This window comes from Castanea sativa, chromosome 3, assembly GCF_040712315.1.
Source record: "Castanea sativa cultivar Marrone di Chiusa Pesio chromosome 3, ASM4071231v1".
Lineage (NCBI taxonomy): Eukaryota > Viridiplantae > Streptophyta > Magnoliopsida > Fagales > Fagaceae > Castanea > Castanea sativa.
In genome coordinates this window covers 46,990,243-47,013,140 of record NC_134015.1, presented here as the reverse complement: position 1 = coordinate 47,013,140, position 22,898 = coordinate 46,990,243, and the positions used below count along the sequence as shown (strand labels likewise).

The window sequence follows — 22,898 nt, the reverse complement described above, 5'->3', positions numbered from 1 at the left end:
ACCAAATTTTTTATCTTTATTATATGATGTTTTTAGATGCATGAGTAATTGTTTTTAAGCATTTATGAATACTTTGTATTGCTCATCTTCCTTATCTCATTAGTGTATTTTTTGAGATTTTTAAGAAAACGAATTCAATTTCGAGTTTAAAATTATTTATTTATCTATTTATTTTTCGCATGTTGGATTAGATGTTAGATTAGATTATGACAATATTTGGCTTGATTACAATCATTATGTATAATAGAGTAAAATTTTTAAATTTGATTATGCATTGAATATTTGGCTTGATCACATCACATTTGATATGTTTTACACATTTGGGAGAGTGAATTTCACCTTTCTTTTTTATTTGAATTGTAGTTTTGTTAAATTTTTTTAATATTTTTTTATATGTTTCTCGGTGACGCACAAAATGTTATAAATAATTTTTATTATAAAAATTAATATTTTTTCAAACTTTTGAATTCCTGAGAAAAATTATATTTTTTTCATTTTTGTATAAAAATGTTATATATTATATTTGTGATTGTCACTATAACAAATGAAAATATGATTATGAAATACATTACTATTTATTAAATTAGTTTGAACTGCGAAAATAAATTTAATGAGACCACACTAAAAATATTATCATGCGCAATGCGCGAAATCTGCGACTATTATATATAAAAGCAGAGAACTCATGCTGGAAAACATAAGGTTCTATCATATGGCACACTCTATGAAAAGAATTGAAATACTCTTAAGCCACATTAGAGATAAAAATAAATTTAAAAATAGACTCTTTATTTCCTTTGGTTTAATATTTCAAGACAACTTTTTGTTATATTTTTTATTCAATGTTTTAAGACTAATATTTGTTTCATTTGGTTTAATGTTTCAAGACTTTTCCTCTCTCTCTTACACACAAAAATCTTTTTGCATTTACATTCACCATTTTCACTTCTACTCCTTTATATGTACATGTCTAGAGCTTTTTATGCCATTCCATCTCAAATATACTCAGACAAAAAATGATGTCATTTACCATCAATCTTTCAACAACACCTACATAACTCTAATATTACAGTACCATTTGATCTTAACTCATATGAGGAGGCTATGACCAAGGAATGGGGCTTGTGTTTTTTATTCAGTGATAGTAGCTTACAGTTTTGATATTATAGTTAGATGTTACGAATTTTGTGAAGGTCATGATTCGCTTTGAGTCTTGGGTGTTTGGAATTTTGGTTTGGAAAAGTCATAAATATTTTTGTTTTAGAGCTAAAGAATTGATTATTTATGAAGTTGGTTTTTTTTTTTTTGTTGAAATTTTGAGCTAAAACTCATAATTTGTAGGTTTATTTTTATTGCTATTTTATGGAATGGCCCATATAGTGATAAAAATAAAAATCAATGATGATTTCAAAGAATTTTCTGCTTTTTTTTAAAAGATACGAAAACCCAACTAAAGATAATTTAATTTTGATAAATGGATATGTTTTTAGCCAATTTCTCTTTGTTTATTCATGTTCTCTTTATATTGATACTTACAAATGATTTCCTTAATTTTATTAAGATAAGTTTGCAATTGAGGTCTGTATTTGATTGTGAGAATAATGTGGTTGAGGAAGTATTCGGTCGCTTAAATTTATATAATTTTAAGATATAAAAATATTTTATGCTTTAAATTCTTATTTATAGGTTTCAAAATCATTAAATTAGTTTAAAAAATAAAATATACTTTTAACAGTAAATATTATAATATGTTATAGTCTTATAATGTTATACAAAATTTTTTTTAAATAAAATATGAATTAAGAAAATCATGTTTCAAAGTATTCAATAATATTATGGGCAAACATAAATATTATATAACAAAATAAGTATTATATGTAGGTCTTAATATACATATAAATAATTTCAAATGAAATTGTAAATGTTTCTTAAAAAAAAAATATGAAATTGTAAATTAGTGAGCGCATTGCGCGGAACATCATCTAGTTTACAATAAATCAATCACCTCTACCTTGCGCACCGTCATGTGCACATCATCAGTTGATTTATTAGGAGTTATTTCGTGTGCACCATCGTCAGTAGGCTGCCAAATGCCAACAAGAAGCCGAAGCGAGGTTGCAACTTGAGGTCTGTGGTTTCTTTCACTTAAAAAGACATCATGTGATTCGAGCACTGGTTTTATGAGAAACCATCCTTTGTCCCTCCTCTTACGGTGACTGGGACACAAAGAAACTGCCAGAGACAGTACCAACATGGTCACCTAGGATAGAAAGAAATTTCGGAGATAGTAGCAATCGAAGTAGAATATCCTGGTCTAAGAGGGTAACATGGGTCTTCACACATGTCTGTCAGTTCCATCGTTTTTTCATCTATAAAAGGAGGATTTGTAGGTGCAGGGAGTTCATAATCCTTATTTGTTAACATTTGTAGTGCCTTTGACATTGTTGGTCGTAATGACTGAATCTCTTGGGTGCACAGAAGTCCGATATGCAGCACTCTTAAAATCTCACTCTTAACATTTACGTTGTAATGATTATGCAACATTAGATTTGGATCATATAATTGATCAACTGTCCCTGATCGAAAATGCTTCCATGTCTGTTTTGTCCAAAAAAAGAAAACATATTACAGGTGAGAAAAGGATAGAAGAGCTCATTTAATTAATCTTTCTTGTCAGAAAAATTGTAGTATAAGAAAACTATTTTTGGAAGATCTTACGATTGTGATTAGGCTGTCTGTGTATTCTGAGGTTTTGCTCCTGTTGTTCATTCTTCCCGTAACAATCTCTAACAGAAGCACTCCAAAGCTGTAGACATCGGCCTTTTCTGTTAACTGGCCATGGGCTAGGTATTCTGGAGCCATATATCCTCTATATAGACATAAATAAATTAGTATTGTTCTGAACACATGGGAAAATAAACTTCTAAAATTATTATCTCTTATCCCTAATATTTGTTCTTATACAACAACAACCCAATCTTAGTCACAAATTTTTTAGCTTTGGCTATGGATCCTCCATAGAGTGGTCATGCTCAATCACATGTTCTTATATTGGGCTTTAATGTTAGTTACAAAATTTTCGGATGTGGATTTTCAGAAATTTGATATTTAAAACCCTTCAATGATTCAAACAATCAATAAAGAAATACTTACAGTGTTCCTGCAATGGCAGTGCTGATGTGACTCTGATCTTCTTCGAAAGATCTAGCTAACCCAAAATCAGCAATTTTAGCACGAAGTCTTGAGTCCAGCAAGATGTTACTAGCTTTTATATCTCTATGAATGATTCTGTTCTTGGGGTTCTCATGAAGGTACACCAAACCTTCCGCTGTCCCCACAATAATCTCATATCTTTTCTCCCAGTTCAGTGCCTTGCCTCTGTTTGCATCTGGCATTTTTTTTTTTTCAAAACAATATAGGGTACATCAATTGTTAGTATGTGTTATCATCTTTTATCTGACTAGTAACTTAATGAGACATTACTGTAAGTAGTAGGCAATAGCTATGGATCTTTTGCTTTTTATGGTGCCTAATTGCTAAAACCCATCTTCTTCTTCTTTTTCATAATTATTTGTCATTAATCGAAGGACATGTGTGCATGCTAACGTCGACTCCAAACTAACAGACCATGCATTCCCAACCAATTTTCTAGAATCTTAGCTACTCATATTTCACACATGAATGTAAAACTTCAATAATTACCAAAGAGGAATCGGTCAAGGCTTTTGTTAGGCATGAATTCATAGACAAGTAGGCTTTCAGGTCCAGAACAACAGCATCCTAATAACCTGACCAGATTTTTGTGTTCCACGCTGCTTATAATGTTAACTTCATTGTAGAAATCCCCTGCTCTATGTCTATTGTTAAAGAAAAGCCTCTTGACAGCAATCTCCCTTCCATCAGGCAAAACTCCCTGTGACAGAGAAAACTGATAATTCTCTGACAAAATTTGATAAAGTGGATTTGGTTAGGGAAATTTATGGGGGCATGAGGAAGAAGAGAAACTACCTTATAAACTGTTCCAAATCCTCCTTGCCCAAGTTTGTTGGCATCGTCAAAAGATCCTGTAGCCTTCTCAAGTGTGGAATACTTGAAGTTCGGGCTACTGTCATTAAGTGTTTTCACCAGCTTTTCTGTATCATTTGAACCTTGGGAGCCAGAATTGAATAGTAATGAGGAACTAGGGTAGCAATTTGTAATCAAAGGAGGCAATCAATCATGCATTATATAGCAGATTGAGCTGCCTAAATTTTTTCCTTCTTTTTAAAGTATATTTAACACATTTGGAGGCTTTGTGAAGTACAAGCATCTAGATTCCTACAACTTTGGTTTGATATAATATTGAGATCATTGCACCATGACTGCCACATCTTTCCAGAAAAAACTTTTTACCTCTTCGTTTCTTTTGTATATATCTGTGCTTCCAGATATAAATTCCAATTGCTACTCCAACTACCAGCAGAACCACCGAACTGGCAACTGAAACTGCTATCACTATGGTTGTACCTGCAAAAATCATCAATCGAAACTCATAATCAGGTCAAATTTACTATCATAAAAAGGTCCCTAAACCTACAAGTTGGGTCACCAAACATAATGATACGCGTTTGACCAACCCCTAGTTCATTTACCTTTTGAATTTCCATTTCCCGGTTTCTTGTTGAGGAAATCTTTGTCTGAGTACCTCATGAAGCAGCCAGTGTTCAATGCTCGCCCCTCTGACCAAGGCAAGCATTCCAATATTGAAGCAGATGCATTCTCTAAACATGCTTTGCAGGAGTTTGCATTTAAATTCCTCCAACAATCAGCCAGCACATAAACTGCCTCATTCACTGCCCCAGGTACAGTCTTCTGAGCTGTTGCAGAGCCATTTTGGTTTGGTGCTGCCAGAACTGCACTGCTCACAGCCTGTCTAACTGATTCTTCATACGTTGAGTTCTTCCTAGTTGTATTCCCACAGATGGCCCTGTCACCAGGTCCAGTATACTCCTGAAAGAAGCTATAATTGTCTGACCTCATGAAGCAACCATCGAGATAAATACGACCTCCGGTGAAAGGAAAGCACTGGGGAAGAACTGTGCGAGCTTCAGCATAGCATAATACACAATCAAGTAAAGAGAGATCACCATAGCACTGGGCAAGGCCATAGTTAGTATCAGGGCCTAAACCTGAAATTGCTAATCCAAAACCTGAAACTCTCATTTGGTTGCTGATGTTTTCCATTGTAGCAACAAAATTTGGAACAAAAATAGAGGAATTGTGCTCCTTTTGGTTGCCACATGTTATATTTACTGTCTGAGTTCTTGGATCTCCCATTGCTATTTCCAGGATTAATAAAGTTTTGATAACAAGGAAGATAACATATAGGGAAGGGACAAACGGGAATTCTTTCTTCATTTTTGGTACAAATTAGTATTTGTATTACTGTGTCTGATATTAATTGTAAGGCTGTTGAACAATGAATTTCAGTACTATCCCTGTGCCAAGAAGAAATACAAAGTTGTTGTGTACCTATAAGGAAGAAGAGAACAGGTAAGAAAATTTGTTGAGAATAAAGAACGACAATTACACATGACAATTCAAACAAGAAAGCATTTATAATCCTCATTATGATGTATTTTTCCTTAAAAAACTTTTTTTTTTTCTCTTTTCTTTTCACAGTAGGACATATTGATGTCAACTCATGCTTGCAACCATCATTAGCAGTTAGCAAAAGTCCTCTCGCCATAATTGTGGGATCCAACAGCCTTCATTCTTGACATATCAGCATCTTTTTAAAGTAAAATATGGAGCAAATTTCAAGATAAACTTGATGTTTTGTTGGAGAAGAGAAACTGAGAAAGTCTAAATCCATACACTTCTGCTCTCATTTTTTCACAACTTTTTGAGTTAATAAGTCATGATTCGAAATTGAAAAAAGAGTGTTCGATACTAGATCCCTACGAAAATGATGTCAGACCAATCATAACCTGTCACTTTGACATACTATGAATAAAAAAAAAGTGGGTACTAGTTACACAACTTGTTAAACAAGATCCTCGATCCCCATTAGCATAGTCTAGAGGTGTGAAACTAAAACCAGTAATAGCATTGATTTGTTTGACACCGTCCTTGAAGTGTGAACGGTTGAGCTTTTCATTTCGATCAACTCAATTCAAAAGGGCACGTCTTGCTGTAGCATTGTCCGTGTGATGGTACTTGCATCACTAGGACAAATAAGGAGATAGTTTGGTCCCACCCTTCACTCTCCTACTTTTTTTGGGTATAATTTGATAAAACATCACATATGTACCACACTTGATTGCAAATAAAAGTTCACCTTGCACTAAAAAAAGAAAAAAGAAAAAAAGTAGATTAGGATTAAGGAGTAAGGACCACAACTAAACATTTGCGAGTCTGAGAGTTGTGAGTAGTCTCACCCTTATTAGTGCCTAGGTGGTTCCAGGGGCAGTAACCACGTGTACAACCCAATTAAAACAAAAAAAAACAAAAATGTAGTAATCAGAGAACCCACAGCCCAAAAGAAATTAATAATATGGTCCCACAAAACGTTTAAGTCTGCCCAAAATGATAAATCATAAATGCCTCGACCAGATCACCACCAACCTCAAAGAAATATCCACGCAAAATTAAGGCCCCACCAATCCCACCGTCGTTACAATTCCACCCACGCCAATTCGTCACTGCGCACTACCGGACATTGACTACTCTATTCTTTTTTTGAGATTACACTTTTTATGCTTTGAAAATAAAAATAAAAAGATTACTCTTTTTATTCAACAAAAAAATAAATAAAAGTATTTATCTTATTTTATTTTATTTATTTTTGTAACTTTTAAATTCTGTCAATAGGGAAAACGTTTTTCCAAAAATCCTTTCCCGAATCCCGGTAATAACTTTATTTATTAACAAGTGAAAAAAATTCGGATTTTTTTTTTGAGGGAGAAAATTCTGAGTTAAACCCCATCTTCTATTACTTGTCCTTAAAATAAAGCATATATAGGTATCCATTTTTTTTGAGACAGATAAATAAATTTTATGTACAACTGTACACGTGCTTCAAGCTGAGCTGGTTTTGTTTTTTAACTTGTAAACTCTGGTTTTCTTTTTTCCTTTTTTCATTGAAATCCAGTAGTTTCAGATGAAGAGGAGAAGAAAACAATAAACTTAACACAATTAATTAATTCCATCAAGTTAAGAGGCATGAGTGTGAAGACGTTGTCAAAGTTTGAGAATTGAGAAGTTGTTGTACTTTTTTTTATTTCCTTATGAAATCCGCAAAACAAAAGATCAAATCAACTCAAATTCACATATTCAATTCCACCGATAAGAAACAAAATTTACAACAAGTTTAATTGAAAAAGAAAAATTCATGGTAGGAGAGGTTAGATTAGAGTGACTTACTTTTTTTGGATAATGGGTTGCTGAAATGCTGAGCTAGATGTGAGTACAAGATCGAGCTTGGGCTTCTGCGGTTGAATTTGATATAGTTGGAACTAAAAAATGATACCCAGAAAGAAAGAAAGAAAGAAAGAAAAAGGTCATGTATTTGTAACTAATAAATGATACCAAGAAAGAGAGTGAAAAACAAAAAACAAAAAACAAAAAAGAAGAAGGTAGTATCTAGTGTGTAAAGGAATGGTGTCGTGTCAAAGAAATAGTAGAAGTATAATGCAAAAAGTCAAAGGAAGGATCGAAAGGCAGGATTTTAACGAAAAAAGCAAAGGCTAATTGGACTGGAACGCAAGTCGTTCACAAAGCAGTTGGGAGTGGGAAGTGAAACAAAACAACGCGTTTTCCGACTAGAGCGTCAGCGGGGTTGCGTATTTGACAGGTCCGGATGATGCGTTCTCTTCTTCACCTTCAGATATACCATTTTGCCCTTGCTTAAGAACTTTCGCATCTGTCTATGCAAGAATTCCCGCTTGTTTTAACACAAGAATTTACTTTTTATTATTATTTTATTTATATTATTATTTAAGGGCTCCTTTTGGAATTTTTTTTAAGTTCAAAAATGCCCCTATACTCCTATGTTTAAGTAGAGATAAAACTACAGGATAATATGGTCTAAATGTAACTCTAACTCTCACTAAAACATTACTTAAAAAATAGGACCACTTTCCTGTTAATTTCAAATTATTTTATTCATTTATAAATTAGATTTTCAAAATAATATATATATATAATTTAAAGAAACACAGTTTTTTCTACAAAATAGGACTACTAAAAAAAAGGTTTATCTCTTATTAATTTTTAAATTACTTTATCCACTTATAAATCAGATTTTCAAAATAAAAAAAATATATATATAAAATTAAAAAAAAAACACATTTTTTTCTACAAAATAGGACCACTAATAAAAAAACCTCATTGCACGCGTGTGATGAGGCTAGTTATATTTTACATACTCACTTTTCAAAACATTCCACATCAGATTATCTATTTTACATTATTTATAGAAAGAGAGAGAGTTGGGTTTAAGTTACACATGATGTAACTTTAAACAATATTATACCACCTAATAACTTGTTATAAAATTCATATTTTAAAAATCCAACCGTTGAATTACATGTTCTATATATACTTAACATGCATGCCATTTTTCATGCTAATTGAATGTAATTTACCATTTGATCCATAAACACATCTTTTATGCATAATTTTAAATTACAAAAATTTGAATTTAAACAATTGATTGATGACATGACTATTAATCTTTGATCACCTTGAAATTTTGCAAGCATGGAGAATGCACGAAGATAATATAATCTAACAGTAGATTTGCCAAAATTTGCATCCAATTAAAAAATATTAAGTAGTGTAACATTGCTTAGAGTTACTCTATCTCTTTAACAAGTCCAACTTACACTCAAATTCCTCATTATTATTTTTTAAAAAATAAAATTATTTTTGTTTAATCCAAACTTAACAAAGAGTGAAACTCTATCTCTCTAATAAGTTCAACATATGTGAATAATTGTCTATATCTAAGATTTTCTTTCTATTTTATTCTTTTGTTATGTTTAGTATCCATTTGGATACAGGTGATAAGCTTATAGCGTTTGCGTTTTGGCTTTTTTTTTTTTTTTAGAAGTGCGTTTTAGCACTTCTAGTGGGTCCCGTGCACTATTCACAGGACCCACAAACTTTTTTTTCAGCATGACTTTTATTAAGAATGGGTCTCACCGTACTATTCACATATTTAAAAATTATTTTGTTACAGTATTTTCAATTTTCAGCAAAATAAAGTAGTATCCAAGCATACCTTTAGAATTGATTTTCTTTTGAGTATTTGGGTTAATTTCCATATTTATATTGACATTGTTTTCATGGGTTTGGTTTTTGGGTTGAAATTTCTACTAATTATTTTTTTTTTATTGTACATGGCAGATAAAACATCTCTATTTTTTGGAGGAAAATCAAAACTGCAACCTATGTCTTCCAGCCTAAGGAATGATAAATTTTTATTTAGAATGTTATATATAAATTTGTTGAATTTGGTTTGGTTTTGAAGTAGAATTTAAGGATTCTATAAATTTTGAAGTTTGATCTTAATTCTTCACCATAAATTCTTTTTATTTAGGTTCATGTAATTTTTTGTTTTCCTATTAAAAGCTATGATTTTTGGTTGATTAATTATTATTTTTTGATTAATTTCAATTAATTATTTGTTTGGATTCAGCATAAAAGATAATGGAATTAGGTATTATAATTTTGATATTGTTTCATGTTTTGAATTGTCTATATTGTTATTACTATGAGAAAGTCATATGGGTATTCAAATTTGAAACTTGGTGTGTCTTTCTCATATCATGGTCTTTGTTTATATATTTGCAATTTATATTAGTTTTGAATGTGTGTGTATATATAACTACTGAGAATTTTGCTTTATTAATTTAAGAATTGTAAATTACTTTGTACATTTCGGTAACTATGCACTTACAACTCAATAAAGTTTAATGTTAGACAACACTTCTAAACTATGAAAAAGTATAGAAGTTAAATATTTCTTCATTTTTTTTAAAAAAAAATACTATCTAGCAAAATGTCTATTTACTCATTGTTGGATTTTTTTTCAAAGTCAATAGTTTTTCCGTACACCGCACGGGTTAGCGACTAGTATTTCATTAAAATAAAAATTTTCTTGATTTTTTTAATTGTTTTTTTTCATTACATGTAACAATCACCATCCACTCTCTTTCTTCATTTTCGAGAAATGTAAAGAAAGAATAAACAACTAGATACAAAATGAATAGATCCTGTTAATTTACACGATTACTGACTGATGTGAGTCATTTTTAGGTAAAACTGTATAAATTTTACACATTTTTCTATCATACTTGGAATGATGTGAATGCTCTAATTTTCTTCCTCTTTTGCCAATGGTATTTCACTGAGTTGTTGTGCAGTGAACCCATCGATGGTTTGGTCGATTTTTAGGAGTTGATGGGTTGAGTTAGGTTGATTTGGCCTTTTTTTGGCTATGAGTTGAGTCAGGTTTGGGTTAAGAGATTCACAAATCTATTTAACCCCACCCAACTCATTTATATTTAAATATATTATATATATTTGTTAATTGCTCTTTTGTCCCTCGCATTGATATAAAATAGAACTATTTGATATTTAACAACTGAGAAATAATTTGATATCTTACTAATTAAATGCCATTTAGTTTGATTATTTGTGTAGGTTTAATAATTTGTGTGTGGTGCTATATATGCTTAGAATTTTAGGAAGATGGAAGCGGAACTTGTAATACTGTTGCTTGTTATTGTTCTAATTAATGCTCAGGGTTTAAAAAATATATATATAAAAAAAGTAAAAAAACTGTCCATCCCAGCCAACATGACTTGGGTTGGACTCTTTTTTATTTATTTTTTTATTTTTTTAGTTCGACCATGGTGAGTTGGATTGAAATAACCTTAACTCCACCCATGCACACCGCTTAGTATTATTACTTACTAAAACTATAATCTCATGGTAGATAAGATCCACACATGTGAGATTCACGCATATTTTGAGAAAAATGTCTCAATCTCATGAGATTGTTAATATACTTTTTTGGGGGAAGATTGTACTTTTCTTCCTTAGAATTTTTCGTTATTACAATCACCTCTCACCTCTCATCTAGTTTGAAATAAAGACACCCACTTTCACTAAAATGCAAACTATTTATACTAACCTCTCTTAGATGAATAAAAAAAGTTTTTTTAAAATCTTTAGTGTCCTATCTTTACTCTTTACTTAAATTGTCATCCTTATACCCTCTAATTGGAATTTTGGTATATCTTTAAGTTTTTTTTTTCCCGGGATTTTTAAAACCTTTTTTCAATATTCAGGGAGGTGAAAATAAATAGTTTACTTGTTAGAGCAATTGCATCAGTGGGTCTATAAGTGTGTATAATAGAAAAAGTGCTCAAATTTACACTTTTTTTTTTTTTCAAAAACAGCCCACATCAGTGGGTGCATAAGTGTGTATATTTACACATCTGCTATTAAGTTTTTTTTTTTCCCCCCCAGGATTTTTAAAACCTTTTTTCAATATTCAGGGGAGGTGAAAATAAATAGTTTACTTGTTAGAGCAATTGCATCAGTGGGTGTATAAGTGTGTATAATAGAAAAAGTGCTCAAATTTACACTTTTTTTTTTCAAAAACAGCCCACATCAGTGGGTGCATAAGTGTGTATATTTACACATCTGATACAGTAACCATGTAAATATACACGGTTACTGTAGCCTTGTAAATCAATATTTTATACTATTTTCTCTGTCACCGGTCTGATCCCTCTTCTTTCTCATCTCATTCTCTCTCTCTCCCTTTCCCTTTCTTCATCTAAATCAGCATAGCTGATCAACCACCCACCCACCACCACAATCCAGTACCACCCCACCACCACCATCACAACACATAATAATCCAACCAAAAAATCAATGGAAAATCAAACAAAAAGTCAACAGAAAATGGAACCCAAAATCAATAAAAAAATCAAACCAAAAATCACGCCAAAGCTACTGTCGCCACTGCCATGGAAGCTTGGATGGAGTGTTCGCTGCTGCCATGAGAGAGTGAAGATATGGACCACTGTTTGTGGCGGTGTTGCAGCTGATCTTTGCTGCCACCGATGATGGCATGACGAAGGATTTGGGGCTTTCGGCCTTGGACGGAGCTCAAGGTGGGCTCTGGCTATGGCTGATCGTGAGAGAGGAGGGCAGTTTGGCAACAAAGGCTATGGCTAATCGTGAGAGAAGAGAGAGTGCTATTCTAAAAAATGAGAAAAATGGAGAGGGAGACCGTGTGTGGTGGATGTTGTGGGTGGTAGGTAGGCGAGTAAGTTAAATAATAAAATAATATTATTAAATGATTATTTTAAGAAAAGATAGTATATAATAGATGATCTGATGTGGGTGTTTTTACAAATTGCTTATGTAAAATAGAAAAAGTAGGTTTTTAGTGTAATATAAACAGAAAATTTTAAACGAACCGGTGTGGATGCTCTTAGGAGAGGTGATTGTAGAGAAGCCAAATATAATAACAAAAAGTATTGGCTACTTCCCTATGCAAGTAACACTCTTTTAAAGATTCCTTAACGGGTGCATAAGATCACTCTTTAATAAATATTAAAAAAATGGTGCTTGTGTGACGACCATGATACTAGGTGGACAATCTGTACCCGGTCCAATCACTAGGTGAACTCAGGCCCAAAGAACCTTATATAATGAAATTTGTAGAGTGTAGGCTTGAAATTTAGGTTGTGGATATTGGATAAAAAGTAAACAGACTAGATTGCCATTAACCACGTATCCAATAAACAAAAATAGCAAAGGAACCCTCCTCAGACGAAAGCCGGGGACCACTTGTATTGCTTTTCTTTCTTTAAGAAAAATGTTGTAATTCTCGTTTTTCCTCTTCCTCCCTCTGGTGCCTCTCTTGACCTCTTATACCTATCTTCTTCTTCCTTTCTTCTTCCACGTGTGACACATATCTTCCCCTTAAATACTTGTCCCATCCGGCACCTTCTTGAAGTCTTCAAACACCAGCTGGAAGCCTGAACATTACTGTTCAGAGGTCATTTCTCCATTAATGCGGCCAGGAAGGTAGGTGTAGGGTCTTTAATGTGGTGGTAGCAGCCTTTTCCCCTTTTGATATTTATTATACGCTCTTACTTCCAATAACCGCGTGGATCATGCCTTTACCCAACAGATCCTCCGGAGTTCTATCTCCAAACACCTTAGCATGTCCTATGACCTTTACTTGGCCCATCCAAAAAGATACTCCTCCTCGGACAGCTCCTCCAACCCTTGTAGCATGAACTGGTTTGCGGGCCTCAAAGGCTACGCTTGAACAGGCTTTCTCCACCAAATCATGCCCAAGGCCTAAATACATATTTTAATCATTTTACCCCTCACAATAGCCACTTAAAACTTCATTTTTCCCCCCATCCGAGGAGAGAAATGGAGTTTTGAACCAACAGCGTAGCCTCCACACACTTTACGAACCGCCACACGTGTAGAGGTTATTTTGCTTCTTTTAAACCGCCGCTGACGCTTCGAAACTCGGAACACTCGCATTAATGACTGCAAGTTACGTCTTGTTCCACACGTTCAACGGTGAGATGCGCATCCAACGGTCCGGGTTCCTTCTCAAAATTTGGGCGGGATGACTCTGATTCAAGGCCGCCTCCCACACGCTAAAACGCCTAGGAAACTGAATCTCCATCCATCCTTTTAGAAATCAATCACATCTAAGAATTACTCATTCTCTTTCCTCTCAAGAAGCTCGTGAAGAATTGTCTAACTATTTCCCGTAAGTTCTCAATCTTCTCTATTCATTTCTCCTCGGCTATTGTCCTTGGCCACCAATTACACCCTTCCCTCTCCAAACATACATTCACACCCCCACCAAATGGGTAGATTTAAGCGTTTAGTAGATACCGACGCCGGTATGGAGGGTTTTCGGCCCAAATATCATATTCCCAAAGACGTAGGCTTGAGATATAGTGCCATGTAGAAGCCATAGGTAACGCTAGAGCAGAGGGAGAAGTTATCATCCCCATTATCGCATTCCTAGAGGGTGGGATGACCCTTCCCATAAGAAACGTAACCAGCGAGTACCTACGTAACCATAAGTTATGCCCAGATCAATGCACACCAAATGTGTTTAGAATCTTAGGTTGTGTTGACGCTCTAAATGAACAAATGGGTCTGAACGTCACATGGCACGACGTCGTTTACATGTACGAGTGCCATAAACTTGAAGATGTAGGATATTACCTTAAATCCAGATCTAGCATTGTTAGGCTCATATCCTGTCTTTCCAAATCCAACAAAGGCATGAAAGATGACTATCTTATCGCCTCAGCAAATTGGTCTGATGGTCCTCATTGCCCAGTCAAATGGGGAGAACCAGGTTTGACTCTATAGGAGTTAGATTCCCTAACCTGTGACCTAGTCCTATTAACTTCACCATTTCTGGTTATCTTGTTTGTTACTCCCTTTTTACTTGATATTCGCTGCTGACCTAACTACACTTGTCTCTTCGGATGTTTTTGCAAACAAACAATATGTACGGCCTCGTTTAAGCCTTTGCAGCGTCGCGGATCTCAATCGCGTTCTTTGATCTGAAGTGTTTGTAAGCAAAGACTTGCAAGTGAGGGCTGCCCACCTGATATTAGGATACGATCCTTTATCAGATGATTACTAGGAGATTGGCAACGCGATCACTGCAGGTGACCAAAGACATAAAAGGATAGATATTTCAAGGCAGGGCTTCCTTTCTATCCATGAACTTCCAGACGACCCCTCTATCATTTTGTACACTCGCCCCATCGGAGCAATTCCTTTCTCGGCGCATTCCCAGACGACAGCCATCCAAGAAGAACCAACATCCTCGCAACAATCGCTCGATGAGAAAATTGATCAGTTTCGCCTTGAAGAAGTTGAGAGACCTCAAGAGGATCATCTCGTCATCCTCTCGAACAAAGAAAACGTGCTCGCAGACACTTCTAGCATAAAGGTTTGGTAATAGCACATCTTGACTCTAGTTCTGAGGAAGACGACATGTCTATCCTAAGAAAGCTGATGTCGAGGAGGGGCACACAGGCTCTTAAAAAGGGCACGGTCGGATCACAACCCCCTCCCATTGTGCCACCACCCCCTCCCCCCACTGACCCTAAGATTCACGCCCCAGAACCTAAGAAAAAGAGGAAGAATGAAGCCGAGGAGGGAGAGATGGAGAAGCAGAAGAAGCTTAAACAACAACAACAACAACAACAGAAAGTAAGTAAAGGTAAGACGCGTGCTTCTTCAGTGGAGAGCGGGGAAAGCCGTGACCTGGCCAAGGTACGCTGGGCACAGGCCAGTTGGTCTCCTGAGCTAAAACTAGATGAGGCCCCCATTTCCTGCCAGTCCAGTATCAGGGCGTTCCAGCAAGGGCATGCTCATCACCTGGCTGACGCACTGGAGGAGCCTTTTCTCCTACCGAAGGACATGGAGGCTCTAAATAAGATGACTTAGCCACATCTCTTTCTCTTCCTAAAAAGGGACTTGGCTCTGGTAGGTGTCCTTCAATTACCTATATCTTATTGCTTTCATTACCTTCTAGCGTACGATAATTCATATGCACTTTGAATTTGCTTCAACAATAATGCATTTGTTTAATATTTCAATGCAAGCCGTTCAGGAAGTCTTTGCTGCAGAAAGATGGGTGGAAGACTCTCGGAAAAAGGCTATAGCCGAACTCCAGATCAAAGTTAAGACCGAGAAGGCCTTAGGACGAGCCCTAGAGGAGAACGAGGATCTGACCAAGAAGTTGGCAGATGAAAAGAGGGAGAGAAATGGTGCCGAAGCTAGCCTTAAAACGACTAGAACTCAAGTGGAGGGGCAGTGCAAACTCCTGCACCAAAAGGACGAGGACTTGTCCAAAGCTCGGTAGGAAAACTCTAACTTAAACAAGGAGCTTGCTCAAGCGAAGGAAGAGACTTGTGCCCTTAAGGAAACCATGGAGGCTGGTAAGAAGGCCGCTTTTAATGGAGGGGTCGAGACAACAGAAGACCAACTGACAGAGGAGTTGGCAGAGCTATGTAGGGAGTATTACCAACAAGTGTGGGCAGAAGCCCTAAACGTGGCTGGAATTCCCTCGACTTCGGAATTGAGGAAACCCGAGAACCTTTGGATTCCTCGGGACATCCAAGTGTTCGAAGAACTTCCTCCGGACGCACCTACCCCCAAGACTACGCCTTCCACGCAACCATCCATCATCCAAGAGCCCATTCCAACTCCTAAAGAATTTGCTGGTTCCGACAAAGAGAAGGAACAAGGTGGCAAAGCCGAGAAGCATCCGAGCAAGGATGCTGAGCCAAACGTTCCTCCAACAGTGACAAAGGACAAAGGGAAACAAGTCCATACTTCATTTGAAGCGGAGCTTAAACAAACAGAAGAGGTGGACAAGACCAAAGAAGCTGCCAGCAAGTCCAAGTAGGACCCCCCCTCCAAGACTTAAAGCATAGGCCCGTTAGGACTCTATTTTCCTTATATAATAAATCTTTGTATTAGGGATTTTACTTTAACCTTTTTAGTTCATAGTTTCATTTCCAATGTATACCTTGACAGGATTAATGAGAAACTTGAAAAGTTATATATATATATATATATATTTTTTTTTTTATATATATATATATATATATATATATATATATATATATATATATTTTTTATAAAAAAAAAAAAAAAAAAAAAAAAAAAAAAAAAACTAATTTCCAATCTTCAATAGTAAGATACTAATTCACTTTACCTCAATGTAAATTACATGCATGAACTGTAATATATGAAGTACAACAACTCACAGTTTAAGACTTAACTTGGTGTTTAGTTTGGGACATAAAACAAACCATCAATCTTTCCGTGGTTTATCAATATGTCAACTTCCATGAGGCATGTAACCACAGGACATGGTTTCTGTTTGATGCTTAGAGTAGTGGACCGAAATGTTAATTTCCCCAAAGTAGAAGGTTCGAGGACCAGACGTAACTAAGGTTCTGTTTAACATTCAATAAGATATCAATTTCCACAAGGTACGTGGTCCGAGGTCTATACATGACCAAGTTTCTGTTCGATATTTATAACAAATAGATCGCAATGCTAATTTTCCCAAAGTAGAAGGTTCGAGGACGCGACGTAACTAAGGTTCTGTTTAACATTCAATAAGATATCAATTTCCATAAGGTACGTGGTCCGAGGACCATACGTGACCAAGTTTCTGTTTGATATTTATAACAAATAGATCGCAATGCTAATTTTCTCAAAGTAGAAGGCCCGATGACCCGACGTAAGTAAGGTTCTGTTTAATATTCAATAAGATATCAATTTTCACAAGGTACGTGGTCCGAGGACCATACGTGACCAAATTTCTGTTTGATATTTATAACAAATCGATCGCAATGCTAATTTCTCCAAAGTAGAAGCTTCGAGGACCTGACGTAACTAAGGTTTTGTTTAACATTCAATAAGATATCAATTTCCACAAGGTACGTGGTCCGAGGACCATACGTGACCAAGTTTCTGTTTGATATTTATAACAAATCGATCGCAATGCTAATTTCTCCAAAGTAGAAGCTTCGAGGACCTGACGTAACTAAGGTTTTGTTTAACATTCAATAAGATATCAATTTCCACAAGGTACGTGGTCCGAGGACCATACGTGACCAAGTTTCTGTTTGATATTTATAACAAATAGATCGCAATGCTAATTTCCCCAAAGTAGAAGGTCCGAGGACCTGACATAACTAAGGTTTTGTTTAACATTTAATAAGATATCAATTTCCACAAGGTACGTGGTCCGAGGACCATACATGACTAAGTTTCTGTTTGATATTTATAACAAATAGATCGAAATACAACATCATGATATTTGAACAATCATGACAAGAGTGCCTTTCATTAATAGTAATACCTTCGTAGGTTATTTACATTCCAAGGGCGTTGTACAATTTTTTCATCTAGATCAGCTAAGTGATATGACCATATATCCGCTACAGAAGTGACTCGGTACGGTCCTTCCCAGGTAGGTGCTAACTTTCCCCACGCTGGATTCTTGGAAGTACCCATGACCTTCCTCAAGACCAAATCTCCAGGCGCAAGTGGCCTTAGTTTCACATGAGCGTCATATCCCCGTTTGAGCTTCTGCTGATAAAGGGCCAGTTGAACCATGGCGGCCTTTTGCCGTTCCTCAACCAGATCCAGAATTTTCTCTAGCAAACCATTGTTATCTTCTGGGTTGAAAAAGCTTGTGTTTAATGTTGGGAACCCAGATTCTAGAGGTATCACTGCCTTTGCCCCGTAAGTCATGGAGAAGGGTGTTTCCCCTGTGGATCTTCGCGGTGAAGTCCGATATGTCCACAAAACATGTGGCAACTCTTCTACCCATCTACCTTTTGCGTCATCCAGTCTCTTCTTGAGTCCACTGACTATAACTTTATTAATGGCCTCGGCCTGCCCATTTTAATGAGGATAACTTGGAGTGGAGTATCTATTTGTGATACCCAAATCACTGCAGTACTTTCTGAAAGCTTTACTATCAAACTGCACACTATTATCTGAAATAAGCGTATGAGGTATTCCAAATCTAGTGACAATGTTCTTCTAGACAAACTTCCTGGCGTCTACATCCCTAATATTTGACAGAGGCTCAGCTTCAACCCACTTGGTGAAGTAATCAGTTCCCACGAGTAGCCACCTTTTATTTCCCACAGCCCTAGGGAAAGGCCCAACTATATCCAGTCCCCATTGAGCGAATGGCTAGGGACTAGACAAAGGATTAAGGATACTGCCAGGCTGATGAATGTTGGGAGCAAATCTCTGGCATTGGTCACATTTTCTCGCGTAATCCTGGGCCTCTCTCTGCATATTAGGCCACCAATATCCCTAGGTCAAAGCTCTATGGGCTAAGGATCTTCCTTCAGTATGACTTCCACAAATCCCCTTATGCAATTCTTTCAAAAGTGCCTCCGTCGCTTTAGGGTGTACACACAGCAAGTATGGTTCGAAAAATGAGCATTTATACAGCTTTTGATCCTCGAACAACCATAATCGAGGTTCCTTTCAACGAATTTTATTTGCTTCAGACTTCTCCTTGAGCAAAATGTCGTTTTTTAGAAAAGAAACTATGGGGTCCATCCAGCTAGGTCCGAGTCTTACTTGATGAATACGGATGGCACTTGCAGTTGTTGAAGCGGGTTTCAGCAAATCTTCGACGAGGATAATCCTAGGCAAACCCTAAGCCGAGGATGTTGCCAACATAACCAATGAGTCTACATGTGTGTTTTCACTTCTAGAAACATGCGTCAGGGTAAAAGAATAAAACTTGGATTGTAAACATTTGACCTTGGTCAAGTATTCTTGCATTCTCGGATCCCTAGCCTCTATGGTTCCCACCACCTGGCCCACGACTAATTGAAAATCCGAGGACATATGAACTGACCTTCCCTCATTTTCTAAACCATATCCATACCAACTAAGACAGCTTCCTACTCAGTCTCATTATTGATGGCCGAGCACGCCAATCTCAGCGATTTTTCAAAGGTGATCCCTTTAGGGGATATCAAAACAAGCCCAATCCCCGACCCTCTCTGGTTCGCTGCGCTGTCAACATATACTTTCCACACCGGAAGCCCATTGCACGTGATCACGCCAACTAATTTTTCATCTATGTGCAACTCCTTTGCAATTTCTTCTAACGAGGGTTTGACGAATTCTGCCACTAAATCAGCCAAGACCTGGCCCTTCACGGAGGTGCGAGGCATATACTTGATATCGAAGGCTCCTAGAATAGTTCCCCATTTGGCTATCCTCCTTGAGTAGTCAGCACTTCGCAATACCGACTTGAGAGGAAGTTGAGTTAGAACCACAACAGTGTGGGATTGAAAATAATGTGCAAGCTTCCGCGTAGCAGGCACTACGGCCAAAATTGCTTTTTCCAAAGGTAGATAACGTACCTTAGCTTCACCCAAAGATTTGCTAACGTAGTAAACCGGTCTTTGTACTTCACTGTCATCCCGTATTAAAACCAAACTGACAGCCTGGATAGCTACAACTATATATGCAAATAGGACTTCATCAACTTTTAGCCGAGACATGATAGGTGGCTGGGAAAGATACTCTTTAAGTTGTTGAAAAGCCAAAGCACACTCCTCGGTCCATTGGAATCCTTTCCACTTGTTCAGCAACTGGAAGAAAGGTCTGCACCTATTAGCAGACCGAGAGATAAACCTGCTGAGAGCAACAGTCATCCCAGTCAATTTTTGAACTTCTTTCGGATTCCAAGGTGGTTGCAAGCCATGGATGGCCCTGACCTGCGCCGAATTTACCTCTATTCCTCTATGAGTAACCATGTAACCTAGGAACTTACCAGAACCCACCCCAAAAGAGCACTTAGAGGCATTAAGGTGCAACTTGTGCTTCTTAAGTGTTTGAAAGGTGTTATTCAAATCTTTCACATGCATAGGTACCATCTTGCTCTTCACCACCATATCGTCCACATATACCTCAATAGTCTTTCCAAGCTGCGACTCAAACATCCTGGTCATCATTCTTTGGTAGGTAGCCCCTACATTTTTCAAACCAAACATCATCACTTTATAATAGCAATTTCCCGTAGGAGTAATGAAGGCGGTCTTCTCCTAGTCCTCCAGCGCCAAAGGTATCTAGTGATAGCCTTGAAAAGTATCTAAAAAACTCATCCGAGGATGCCCAATCGTAACGTCCACCAGTTGATCGATGCGAGGCATTGGAAATGAGTCTTTGGGACAAGCCTTGTTCAGGTCTGTAAAGTCCACACACACTTTCCACTTCCCGTTCTTCTTTTTTACTACAACAGTATGCACCAACCATTCTGGGTAGAAAACTTCTTTAATAGCCCCAGCCCTTTTGAGCTTAAGCACCTCTTTCTTGACAGCCTTGGCATGCTCTTTAGAGGAACACCGAGGTGGTTGCCTCCTGGGAATAACGGCAGGATTGACGTTTAAATGATGACAAATGAAACTTGGATCAACTCCCGGAGCCTCGTAAGGATCTCATGCAAACACGTCAATATTGTTTTTCAGAAATGTCACCAAGTCCACTTTCTCCCGATGTGGTAGCCGAACCCCAACCTGAAAGAACCTTTCGGGGTCATAATCAATAACAAATCTCTCTAATTCTTCACACGTTGCCTCCTCTGCTGTCATTACATCGGGCGCATTCAGAGTTGTTAATTGCTATAAGCTTCTCACAGCCAGGGTCGAGGATTTTGGTTTGGCCTAGCGCAGCACTATAGCCGAAATGCACTGCCTTGCTACTAATTGGCTTCTGAGAATCTCTTCAATTCATCCTCTCGACGGGAACTTCACTTTAACATGCAGAGTTGAGGGAACATCACCCAAATCATGCAGCCAAGGCCTTGCAACGATGACCGTATATGGGGAATAAGCACCAACCACTATGAAATCCACCTCAACTGTTTCCGGACCTGACTGCACCGGCAAGTGAATTTGTCCCTTTGGTATGACGGCCTTCCCTTAAAAGCTTATTAATGGTGAATCATAAGCCATAAGATCTTCGGGCTTCAAATTAAGCCCCCTAAACAATTCAGGGTACATAATATCCGCACCACTGCCTTGATCGACCATCACCCTCTTCACATCGTAGTTCCCTATCCTTAGAGTAACCACCAGGGCGTCATCATGTGGTTGGATGGTTCCAACTTTATCTTCGTCTGAGAAGCCCAAGATAGGCGGTGAAGCACCTCTGATTCTCTTCGGCCTGGAGACAAATTCCTCTGTGAGAATATGTGATACGAACATCACCCTAGTAGGACAGGAACCGGTCCTGCCTGGAGCCGCGAGGATGACATTAATCGTTCCCAAAGGAGGCCGAGATGAATTATTCCTCTGGTTATTCGAACCCGAATTGCTTCCTTGTCCACTAGGCTGATATAAATGTTGCTTCAATTTTCCTTCACTGACAAGCTGTTCTAAATGGTTCCAAAGTGTTCGGCAGTTCTCGGTAGTATGGCCGACATCCTGATGGTATTGGCAAACAAGGTTCTGATTCCACTTCGTGGGGTCCCCAGCCATCTTACTAGGCCACTTGAAGTAGGGCTCCTTGCGGACTTTCTCCAGCAATTGGTGCACTGGTTCTCGGAATATGGTACCAACTACCTGAGGAGTGGCCGAACCAGACTGCCCAGAGAAATCTCTCCTCGACCTGTTGTTATTGTATCTATCCGACTTGAAATCCCTCCTCTCCTGTAGGATAACCTTCGCCTTCCCCTTACTTTGTTGTTGATCTCCCTCGACTCTTTTGTATTCGTCAATACGATCCATGAGCCAACGTACACTCTGTACAGGCTTTTTGGTCAGAGATTTCCTTAGGTCGTGGTCGGTTGGAAGGCCTACCTTGAAAGTGTTAACCACCACCTCATCAAAATTGCCATCAATTTCATTGAATATTTCCCAGTATCTGTCAGAATATGTTTTCAAGGTCTCACCCTCCCTTATGGCCATAGATAACAATGAGTCTAAAGGCCGCGGAACCTTGCTGCATGTGATGAATCGAGATGCAAATGCCCTAGTGAGCTCCATGAAAGAATCGACAGAACCCGCCTTCAGCCCGTTGAACCATCTCATAGCCACTGGCCCCAGGCTAGAGGGGAAAACTTTGCACATTAAGGTCTCGTTCTGAGAGTGTACCGCCATCCTCTGATTGAAATGACTGACGTGCTCAACTGGGTCTGTCCTGTCATTATAGATGGTGAAAGTGGGTTGGGAAAAACGTCGTGGAAGTTTTCCCTTCCCAATTCTGCATGAGAAAGAGGACTTGGAGATCTGGTGCAACGCCCTGCTCATAGCGTCGTTTTTCAAGTCCCT

General features: G+C 37.3%; 2 protein-coding genes across 2 annotated transcripts; both read right to left on the bottom strand.

Moving 5' to 3' along the window:
* Positions 1-1,903: 1,903 nt before the first annotated feature.
* LOC142626672 (cysteine-rich receptor-like protein kinase 2) lies at positions 1,904-7,761 on the bottom strand. Its single transcript, XM_075800383.1, has 8 exons — positions 7,405-7,761; positions 4,632-5,511; positions 4,393-4,506; positions 4,009-4,148; positions 3,703-3,913; positions 3,154-3,388; positions 2,719-2,869; positions 1,904-2,598 (listed from the first exon to the last, which is right to left on the bottom strand). The coding sequence occupies exons 2-8, from the start codon at positions 5,395-5,397 to the stop codon at positions 2,257-2,259; spliced, it is 1,959 nt and encodes a 652-aa protein (XP_075656498.1). The 5' UTR covers positions 5,398-5,511; positions 7,405-7,761; the 3' UTR covers positions 1,904-2,256.
* An 11,759-nt stretch (positions 7,762-19,520) lies between these two features.
* LOC142629058 (uncharacterized) lies at positions 19,521-21,218 on the bottom strand. The gene is made up of 4 exons (XM_075803052.1): positions 21,076-21,218; positions 20,934-20,988; positions 19,872-20,138; positions 19,521-19,775 (listed from the first exon to the last, which is right to left on the bottom strand). The coding sequence occupies exons 1-4, from the start codon at positions 21,216-21,218 to the stop codon at positions 19,521-19,523; spliced, it is 720 nt and encodes a 239-aa protein (XP_075659167.1).
* Between the last annotated feature and the right edge of the window lie 1,680 nt (positions 21,219-22,898).